Genomic DNA, 11480 nt, shown 5'->3' with positions numbered 1-11480 from the left:
CCCGCTTTCCCCTTGGAACTTTTTTTTTTTGATAGAATGGTCTTCGTTTGGGGTTTGTGTGATGTTTCCTTGTGATTAGATTAGATTCAGGCTGTGTGTTCCTGGCTGGAATACTGCACAAGTAATGCTGTGTCCTTCTTAGGATAGCACATCTTGGGGCACACGATGCCCATCTGCCCCTCATTAGTTAATTGTGATCATCCAATCATGGTGTTGTCTGAGTTCTCCACTGAATAAAATAATAATAATAAATAATAATAATAATAAAACAACAATGTTTTCCCATTATAACTAGTAAGCAGTCTGTGGGGAGACACTTTAAGACCAAATATCTTAGCCCTCAACAAAACCCCCCACTCACACTGCTGATTCTTCAGTGTCATTTTTATATTAACTGTACTTTTATGATAAATTCAAGATATGACATATATCTATAAAGAAGTGTTGATACAGTTCTTACCAGTAGTTTTTACCTCTTTGTCCTCTAGTCATGGTTTCAGAAGTAGTACAAAATTTATGGGTCACAGCGCCTAGTCTGACAAAATCTTTCTTCGAAAACAAGAATGTTAATATGTCATTATTTCCCGTGGATTGTTCTGTTGATAAACCAACCTAAATTGAACGAGAAATTGGCTTTTTTTCACTTTTAAAAGACCAAAGGGGTATGGCTGAAATTAAGTCTGTCTTGGGATGTTCTGATGTGATGGTGAACATTGTGAAGGTGTAAGCCTGGATTTAAATGATTTATCAGCTGCATAACCTTAGGAAAATGTTTATATTCTCTCTAAGCATCAGTTTCCTCTTCAGTAAAACGGAGAGAATATAATGTCAGCACATACCTCATAGAGTTGTTTTGAAGAGTAAATGTGATAATCCTTATTGGTTAGCATTTAGTAAGCAGTCGATAAATGTTAACTATTATGATTGTTAAGGAGCCCAGTTGGCACAGTGGTTAAGTGGTTGACTGCAAACCAGAAGGTTGGCAGTTCCCACCTACCATATGCTCTGCGGGAGAAAGATGTGCTGTCTGCTTCCATAAAGATTTACAGCCTCGGAAACCCTATAGGGACAGTTCTACTCTGTCCTATAGGATCGCTATGAGTCAGAATTGACTCGACAGCAGTGGTTATTATGATTGTTGTTATATTTTCACTAAAACTAAAGTGCTGAAACATAATAAATGGAGATCAGTTTTTACCTATATTTCCAAATATCTTTCCAGCATAAGCAAATACTAGCATGACATTTAGACACTGTAAGATTTGCAGTTTACTGATTCTTGAATGGGAAAATATTTGAGTTGGACTGTAGAGACTGCAGTCAGTTTCGCATTTTTGACTGGGCTTTCCATATTTAAATCGGAAGTTTTATAAAAAAAAAAAAATAATAAGGAACAAAATGAAACAATCCAAAGGTAAACTGTTAAGTTTAAGGATTACTGTTTTCCTTGAATAAGGTAGTCTGGCAAAGGCATAATTTTTTCTAGAGGATTATGTGTAACGCGTAGTATTTGAGGGGTTTGGGAATTGAGAGGAGGTTCAGTGTGCCTTCAAAGTTGGTATTTTGGTTGAGAGCTGTTTCTGGTCAGATTTAGCTGCTCAGCTCTAACCATACAGGGTGGCACATCTGTAATTCTGAAATTCACCTCGATTATTTAGGTGTCCTCTTGGTCTCCTTGTCTTATTAGACATCTACTAAATTCATCCTGTAAGCAGTGTTTCTCAATCAGGGAAGTTTTATTTCTTCGTATTTACTTTTATTAAGGTATGACTTAACTACTATAAAGGGCGCAAGTTTTTAAGTGTACAGTTCAATATAGTTTTATGTATTTATCTAGATATATAGATAGATATCTGTTATATCTGTGTAACCACCATGTGAAACAAGAAATGAAACATTTCCAGCCCCTTAAAAAGTTTTTTCATGCACTTTTCCAATAAAACCCCCAGCCAAATGCAATCATTATTCTGCCTCTGTCACAGTAATTTTGCCTATTCATGAACTTCGTATAAATGGAACCATTGAGTCTGGCTTCTTTCTTCTAATATTAAGTTTGTGAGATTTATCCATGTTATAGCATGTAGCAGGAGTTCTTTCTTCTTGCTATGTGGATATATCACAAATTACTGACCTGTTTAAATGTTAATGGACATTTGGATTGTTGTCCTGTTTTTAGCTAATACAAATAGAGCTGCTGTGAACATTCTTATACGTGTCTTTTGGTAAACATTAACATTTAGTTATTTGGCAATATATCCATGAGTGGAATTACTAGTTCATGGGGTATATGTATATTTGATTTTGTAGTAGATTTAGTACATTTAGTTTTCGAAAGTGTTGCACCAATTTGTATTTCCACTAGCAGTGAATGAGAGTTCCAATCCCTCTATATTCTTACCAGCATTTGGTATTATCAGTCTATTTAATTTTAGCCATTCTAGTGGGTATGTAGTGATATCTCCTTGTAGTTTAATTTTGTATTTTCCTGAGGATTAATTTTCCAGAGAGTTATATCCTTTTGTTTTCTTGTTTTTATTTTATTACACATGTTCAAGCTATTGCCCTTGAGATCTTATTTCATTGAGTCTCCTGAGGTACCTAGATTTCTAAAAATTCCCACAAATGATTCTGGTTAAGAATCATGGCATTTGTCAGAACTTCCTAAGGTTTTATTTTAAAGTCTCTAAGAATATTTTCACCATCTAGTAAAGAGAGGGACATGAGAAATAGGAAGAAGATAGAATTTTTTCCTCTTGAAACACATTAAACAGATTGAGCTATGATTAAGGGTCTTCAGTACTTGATTAAATAAATTGAAGAAACTGCAGGTTGCTTCACTGAAATTGGCAACTACTGCTGTTTCTTGTTTTTATCCCTTTGTCATATTTATCTTCATGAAATGTTCTTCTACAAAAAGATGGTAGGTTCAAAAGGGAGAAGATGGTTATTTCCACAGATTCTTTATGGACCCTCTTTGTTCTTATTTGATAATTAGCATAGTACCTATTCAAAATGCTTCTCTATACACAAAGAAAATTCTACAAAAGATCAGGTAAATCAGTAAAAACAGGGTAACTTTGATCTTTTTGCCTTTAGTTGCAAACAAAAAAAGTTAAAACTGTTTTGTAATGGAAACCAAAGAACAGTTTATCAGCAGATGTAGCTCATCTTTAGAGAAAAGAATTCTAGGTGGTCTCTTGACAAGAATGTGGGCAATACCAATTTTACTACTACGCGCTCAAATACAGAAAGTTATTGCTTACAAAATCAGAGCACCTAACACATCAACTTTGAAATACCTGACTTATGGTGACCCTGTGCGCAGAGGAATGAAACATGATCAGTTGCAAATTGGACCTTTGTAATCCATAGGGTTTTCATTGGCTGGTTTTCCGAAGTAGATAACCAGGCGTTCCTAGTCCATCTTAGTTGGGAAATAACAGTGAAACCTGTTTAGCGTCAAGGCAACACACAAGCCTTCGCTGACGGACGAGTGGTGCTACATGAATGGAACCCGGGTCTTCCATATGGAAGGCGAGAATCCTGCCACTGAACCACCACTGCCCTCCCTGAAGTGTTCTTCCTTGCCAGTAAAGAGTAGAATTACTTCCCTGGGCTTAAGCTCTCGTTTCATTTGGTTTTTCAAAAAAAAAAAAAAAAAATCTTTTTTTGAGTATTTAGAGGCATTATCTACGAACCCTAACTTCTGTGAGGGACACTATCACCAGAGTATTTGGTTCCAAACAGGATAAAACTTTATAGTAGGCTAAGAGTCGTGGGCCAGTTTGTTGTTTATGAATCTGCTCACATGATCTTATGTAATAATCTACTCCTCACTGAAAGCTCGCTAAGACTTTCCTTAGCAGTAGTTATTAACTTTCTAAGTAAATTCTAAGAGTTTTAGACCTTTTTTTTAATTAGATATTTAATGAATGTTAATTATACTTTTTTTATGCCTAAAGATGAGAAAGAATTTTACACACATAAGCAAACCCTGAACCATTGCATTGTTTTGTTCTCAGAAACTTGATGCCAGCATTCCTTAGAAAGAGCAATAACTTAGAAACCCAAATGAGACAGAACACAAAGTGGTCTGCTTGGCTACTTGTATGCTTAGAACGGAGGCGAAACAGAAGTCTTTTTTCAGACCAGTTGGTTAACTCTGGAGAGAAATTTTGTATCAGAGAATATTTAGACAAAGTGCAATGCTTATATTAAAATATATGGAGCTGAGTATATAGTCAAATTAATATGAGTAAAATAACCCCAGAGACTAAAGCTTTGAAGATGATGTATTTTCTGAGCCAAAGTGGGAGAACAGCACCCACCCACCCCCCACCCTGCCCCTCCACAGTCCTTTGTATGCCATTATTGTTTGGAGTGGTTGGGCTTTCTTTTCATGGCTGTTTAAAGGTCTTCTGTTTCATGAGCTTGTTAGTGAAAATAATGAAAGTTTTTCTCTGGTTCTTGCCTCTTAGAAGTACATGTAAGTCATCACTTAGTGTGAGCAAAATTTTCTCAGAAAATTGAGAGGATCTTGCAGTTATAAAGAGGGTAAAACACTTTCGTCATTTGCAAGTAGGAGAAATGGAAGGTTAAAAATGAGATCGCCCCACTGTGTTTAATGAAACAAGGTCAGACAAATGTGATTGCCTGGCTGTGTGGTTTTTTCCTACCTCCTTAAGATGAATCACTCAATTGATCCAGTGTATAGCCATCAAGTTTAGCAAAAATACTAAAAGAAACAGTTATCTATAAAAATAACCACCTGGAAAAGTTATTTTAGGAATTACAATGGAGAACTAGAATTCGTACTGTTTTATATAGTGAAGTGCTTCCAGTGTTGTGTTTTATTTTGTTTTGGTCAGAATTAAAACTTAAACTGGTTTATGCAATTTACTATGTCTTTACTGCATAGGAGCCCTTGTGGTACAGTGGTTAAGTGTTCATCTGCTAACCAAAAGGTCGGCAGTTCGAGTCCCCCAGCCAGTCCTTGGAAATCTTATGGGGCAGTTCTGCTCTATCCTTTTGGGTCGCTGTGAGTCGGAATCGACTTTAGGGCAGTGGGTTTAGTGTTTTTTGTTTGGTTCTTTTGTTTTGTTTTACTGGATATGGATAACGGAGTATATAAAATAACTTGTGAGCACAGCTTGTAGGACACATTAACTGCTTTCTGACCTCTCTGCCCTTTTTGCCCCTCAATGCCATATGTTTTCCTTAAACTCTTCTTTGAAAGTTAAGTATTCTACATAGTATTCTGAAGTTTAACAATCCACAGGATTTACTCTGAGTCACTAACTAATGTGTGGCATCTTAAATCCCTTTAAATAAGTACTGTGTATTTTGTGACTGAATCAAAGTAATCAAACATTTCATAGAGGTACATTATGTACACCATTTATAATCAACATCTATTACACACAACAGCAGTTCTTTTTGAGTACCCACTGAAATTATGGCATTATGTTGCATAATATCCAAAAATTCATTTTTCTGTTGTCACCTTCCATAAATAAGAATTAATTAATTAGTTAACTCCTGGCATAAAGTCTTTGTTAAATGAGCTTGTATGAAGACTTGACATGGCATGGAGCAATACCATAAAAGATGTAAAAAGTGAGAAATTAACTCAACTTCTATTTACTCAGGCAAAATTCTCTAAAGGAGGTTTTCAAACATAATTAGCTTCTGGTAGGGCTCATAAGGAGCCCTGGTGGTGCAGCAGTTAAGCGTTTGACTGCTAACCAAAAGGTCAGCAATTCGAATCCACCAGCTGCTTCTTGGAAACCCCATGGGGCAGTTCTGCTCTGTCCTGTAGGGTTAGTATGAGTCAGAATCAACTTGACAGCAGTGCGTTCGGTTTTGATTTTGGTTTGGTTAGGGCTCATAAGGTCCCCGGGTAGTGCAAATGATTTGCACTTGACTGCTAACCTAAACGATCATCCAGCAGTACCATGGAAGAAGCAGCCTGGCAATGTGCTTCCATTAAGATTACAGCCAAGAAAACCCTATGGAGCAGTTCTACTCTGTAACACACGGAGTCACCGTGAGTCAGAATCGACTGGCTGGAACTAACAACAGATGCCTTGTGGAGCAAATTCCAAACTGCATGTGCAGTTATATGGGTCTTGCAGATTTGGGAGTCCACATCTCAGTGCCCCTTGCTTTAACCTCTACCAATTTGAGATAGAGAAGGTGCTCATTGAGTTTCTGCTGGGTGAATGAAACATTTATTGATCTTCTACTACATGTTAGACATAGTGAAACATAGGAGTTCTGATATATTTTTGTCTGTTTTGAGAACCATAGATTTTTGCATAGTATTTATTGAGGACCTGCTATGAGGCATTGGTGGTTCAGTGGTAGAATTCTTGCCTTCCATGTGGGAGACCTGGGTTCAATTCCTAGCCAGTGCACCTCATGCACTTGGACTGCATGTTTAGACCTACAGTTGGAGATTACTTCTACCTACTACCCATTGCTGTCGAGTCAATTCTGACTCATAGCAACCCTATAGGACAGAGTAGAACTGTCCCAGAGGGTTTCCAAGGAGCAGCTGGTAGATTCAAACTGCCAAGCTCTTGGTTAGCAGCTGTAGCTCTTAACCACTGTGTCACCAGGGCTCCTGACTTGGAAATTAGACCGCAGTTTAGACCTATGGTTGGAGATAACCTGTTATATTCAGCCATACTAAGATACTAGTATTTAAGCTTTACAATTAGGATATGAGTTTCTGTGCCTAGGAGGAAGAGATAAAATGAGCTAAATAAAATTTCCTGCAGTGTATATATGTATATTAAAGTTGAATACATAAAGACATTATCAAAAGCACTTATGCTCATTCTGTAAGTATCTAGAGAAGACAGAACTGATGTTTAGCCCCTCCTTGGTGAATTCTAGATATATTCCCATACCACCTTGTAGGATCTTTTATGTTATGTTTTGTTGTGAAAAATCTGCATTTCGACCCAGCCTTTTCTCTTACATTATAAAGAGACAATAAACAAATTTATCTATTCATGTATAAGCATTTACTTTTTCTGGATTAGTTACAGCCTTGTGCACCTAACTAGATGAACAGAGCATTTTTCTTCTGGGCCCTTAAAATTATGCTTGGTTATGTCAGTGATTGCAGTGGGATTTTACTTCTAGGTTTTCAAATTGCTTCTCTGTATACAATTTAGCTGTTTTCACATGTTGTCTTAGAACATAGTAAGTGCTATGTTTTTGTTTGCTGATCCCTTTTTTATGAAGGTTTTGTAGAAATCCACTAAATGGCAAAGGATGCTATGAGTTGAGGAAAGAAGTGATAATGCCTTAAACTATTTGAACATGAGTCGATTTTATTTTCACCAGTCCTAGAATTAGAAATAGTTCTGCCTAGCCCACTGAGAAGTAGAAAGAAAAGAATGAACAGCAATATAAACACAGAGTAAAGCTCTGACCCAGGTACCCATAGCACCATGGGGCTGTAGATGCCACGTAATAAAATGGGTCTCCTTAGAAGGTTGATTTGACTTAGGAAGCACTTTTTTATTTTGGAAGAAGAATAGTCTACCTCTTCTGCTAAGACTGTTGGACGTTTTCATTCCCAGTAGCCTCAAAACTAAAGACTGATCCAGGCAGTGTTAACCATGGCTTTTTTAAAGCCTCTGGAATAGAGAAAGGGTCCTACTCTTCAGATCTCTTTCACAAGAATCAATTCTTTCCTTTGTAAATGCTGCCATGTAGGTCATATTTGTCTTAACTAACATTGCCATGGCTTACTCTGTTTTTGTGTGTTTAAACAGTTCATCTCCAAACTTGCAAAGTTTTGTTTAATAAAGAAAAAAAGTTCTTGAAATGTGAGAGACAATGTTAGTTAAACTTTCATGTTGCAGATGCTGTGAAGCCACCTGGCCCTTCCTTGCAAGCACCAGCTGATTTACCTTTAGCTATAAATACAGCACCACCATCCACACATGTGGATTCATCCTCTGCTACTCTACCTCCTCCATATCAGCTAATTAACCTCCCACCACACCTGGAAACTCTTGGCATCCAGGAGGATCCTCAAGACTACCTCTTGCTAATCAACTGTCAAAGCAAGAAGCCTGAACCCATGAGGTAACTCGTGTGCTGTGGGTGTGTGTGTATGCGTGCGCCCGTATGTGGGTGTAAGTTTAAGAATCCTACCGTTATATTTTTTACCCTTAAGCCATTTATATAGGCTTATCTTTCAGGTTTATATCCCTCCATTGATGATTTCTGAGATTCAGGAGATTTTATTGAAGGTGCCCAGTCTCTGCCATCTTTGGGCAAAGAACCATTGTATCTGCACGGCCCTTTTGGAAATCTTTCTATACTTTCATAGTCTTTGTTACAGACTTACAGTCTTACTTGCTTAACAGATTTCACTGATTTATAAATGGTGATCTTGCTCCATTTCTTATGTGATTGTAAACCAGCCAAAGGTCATCTTTGGTTTCTGCAGAAGGAGAGGAATACCTACTACTAGAAGATTTTGAAAGCAAAACGATTCCATTGCAGTGAGTGTGTTGTGGTTGTTTTGGATCTGTGTGAGAAATTAATCATTCAGGTAAAATCCCATCATAGCAACTTGTGTGGAATAAACAAATTGGATTGTAATGAAATTTGATAAATATATTGGTAAAAGCTTTATTTCCAGTCTTTGTACCTAGTAATCAAACAGCGCTTACCTCCCAAGCTTTAACTTTACAAAATATTAAGTGAAAAAAGTATATGGAGTTGAATGCTGCAGGAAGGATCATAAAGCCTTTCCTAAATCCTCCATTTCCCTGTCATCCCCATCCCTGTTCCCACATCCCCTCCTCTTCTAAAGTATCAGATATTTTAATTTGATCGTTCGTGTCACTCAGTGTTGGGTAGGTGGAATGCTTGAGGTGACAGAGGGAGCTGGAGAGCAATTCTTTTACTCTTGGAAAAGGGAGCAGGAGGCCTGTTTTTCCCATTAGCAGCTATATGATAATAAGTGAAACCAAGGAATTCTGTGACTCGAGGTCCTGTTTGGTTATTTGGGTACATTATCTTAATTTCCAAAATAAAAGTGGGAGTGAATTGCATAATAGATGTAAAAGATGTTTTTAAGCAGGGTTATGAGATATAAAATACTTTTATGAGAAAAAATACCGTTTTTCCTATAGAAAGTGACTGTTTCATGGGCTAGGACCAGGCAGAGCACTTGTTCAAAAATGTTATATGTAGAATTTGTAAAGACCCACAAACATTCCAAAAGTGGATTTATATGTATTTGTTGTAATGGGATTTTACCTATGAAACAAAGAACAATTTTATAAATCAATACTAGTCAATAATATCAAATTCTAACTTGATTTTGCCTGTTTGCTGTGAGTATTTAAAATTACACACTTGCAACTTTGTTAGCTATGCTACTAACTAAGATTTTATTTCACAGAATCTTGAAATCATTTTTCAATATGAGCTTTTAAATAAAACCAACAGCTAAGTGACATTTTTTCAGCACATTTTATTTTTATATACTATCTTTCAGTGATCTTACTGGTATAACAGCTTTCCTGTTGTAATTTAAGAAATTATGCTGAAAATCATTGCCCAGCTATGTTTTGAATCTGTGTTTTGCAAAAGTGACCGCTGAATAACAGATACCTATAAAGTACCCGCTATGGGGCTGCTATGAGTCAGAATCGACTCGACAGCAACAGGTTTGGTGTTTTGGTTTTTGATATGCCCACCATTTTGCTAGGTGGAGCCCTGGTGGCACAGTGGTTAAGAGCTCGGCTGCTAACCAAAAGGTCGTCAGTTCAAATCCACCAGCCGCTCCTTGGAAACTCTGCGGGGCAGTTCTACTCTGTCCTGTAGGGACAAACTAATTATATTATATTATATTATATATTATATTATATATTATATTATATTAGATACAGCCATTCAGATAAAGTTGCCTTCAGCATTTAAGTATTTATAGAACAAGTCAGTATATGAGAGTTGCCTTGCAAACTCTTATTCATCCTGCAAGGCTCAGCTCAGACGTAAATGCTCCTCTAGGAAGCATTTCTCAAACTACCAGGATGGAATAAACATCCCTCTGGATTTCCATAGCATCATGGTCATGCCTCCATATCTTGATCATAGTATTGTAAGTAGCTTGATATTTTTGTGTGTTTGCCACTAAGTTATCAGCTAGTCAGGGGCAAGAAACTTTACTTATTACTCATTGTACCTCTAGCTACTCTTAACTCGCATGTTAGAATGAATTGAAGTGCAAATTTTAAAATACGCCTAGGTGCTTTAGAAACCCCAAGATGGGACAGTGCAGGTGTTTTTAAGATGGAGAGAGCTTCACAGGAGTAGTAAGATTTGAATTACACCTAGTTGGTGAGAGAAAGGAGACTATCAGTAATTTGGAAAGGAGAGTGCACATGATGGGAAGTAGATGACAAGGAGAGCCTGCCTGGAGTAAAGAGTGTGATTTGGTGAATAGTAGGAAATAGGCTAGAACATTGAAGTTGGAGCAAGAGTATTAGTTGTAGCCTCCATGCCAAGTGGAGTAGTTTGTGGCCTTCGTGTCGTTTCCACAACCTGTAGGGGCCCTTAGTAGGTTTTTCTCTGAGTAAATGAGTGAAATGAAAATTGTGTTTTGAAAATATTTATCTTTTAACAGTATGGTCCCAGTGAGATTGATTTGATGAAGTCCAGTTAGGACTAGAGAAAGAAATCTAGTTAGGAGGGTTCAGTAATCTGGATCTCATCAGAGATGCAGACCTGAACTTGGGTTGGTGACAATGGGAATAGGGCAGGGGAACCAAGACGTGGACAGGAGGAAGGACTATGTACCCAAGCGACGGTGGGCATCGTAGACAAGTTGGCTGGGTTTTGAGTCTAGAAGATCTGGATAAAGGCATTTCTTTTAATGGAAGTCAGGAAGGAGGATCCATTTGAGAAGTGAATTTGGTTTGAGGCACATTGAGCAAGGCAGAAATGCCATTTAAGCAGTTTGAAAATATGGAAGTCAAGTGTTTAGTGCAAAGATGGGAGCTGTGAATATTCAGTGGAAGGTGAAGTCATAGCACGTGTAGTAAAAGATTTGGGGTCTGAACTCAGTTTGCCATTTCCAGGTGGAGTGAGAGAAAGGAGCCAGTAAATGAGACAAGAGAATAATTGGCAAGGGAGAAGCACAGGCAGGATAGCACAACATGGGTTCTCTGATCCCATAGGGGGAGGGTTTAATGAATAAATGCAACATGCAGCACCAGATGTTACTAATAAATCAAGTTATTTAGAGAAATATTAAGTTTAAATTCCTACAGGACTATGAATAGCATGCATAGATAGTTCAGGTATCTTGTTTAGCATTAAAGAAGTGTGAGTTGTTTGTATCATTAGCTTCATCTTGGCTTGTGCCCAGATTGAAAATGTACCCAAAGCATAAACTATTCTTCAGTAAGATTTCTCAAGGTTACTTACTGTTTGGAATTGGT

The 11480-nt window shown here is 37.4% G+C and overlaps 1 protein-coding gene across 2 annotated transcripts in view; it reads left to right on the top strand.

Moving 5' to 3' along the window:
- The window catches only part of GAB1 (GRB2 associated binding protein 1), a 150587-nt gene that overhangs the window by 107263 nt on the left and 31844 nt on the right, over positions 1–11480 (top strand). For both annotated transcript variants that reach the window (XM_004378857.2, XM_004378858.2), the window contains exon 3: positions 7881–8106. In XM_004378857.2, the coding sequence (XP_004378914.1) occupies positions 7881–8106 (226 nt within the window). The remainder of the gene's footprint in view (positions 1–7880; positions 8107–11480) is intronic.

Source organism: Trichechus manatus, unplaced genomic scaffold, assembly GCF_000243295.1.
Source record: "Trichechus manatus latirostris isolate Lorelei unplaced genomic scaffold, TriManLat1.0 scaffold00059, whole genome shotgun sequence".
Classification (NCBI taxonomy): Eukaryota; Metazoa; Chordata; class Mammalia; order Sirenia; family Trichechidae; genus Trichechus; species Trichechus manatus.
Note: the sequence above shows the minus strand (reverse complement) of the source record. Positions and strands in the feature narration are given on the sequence as shown.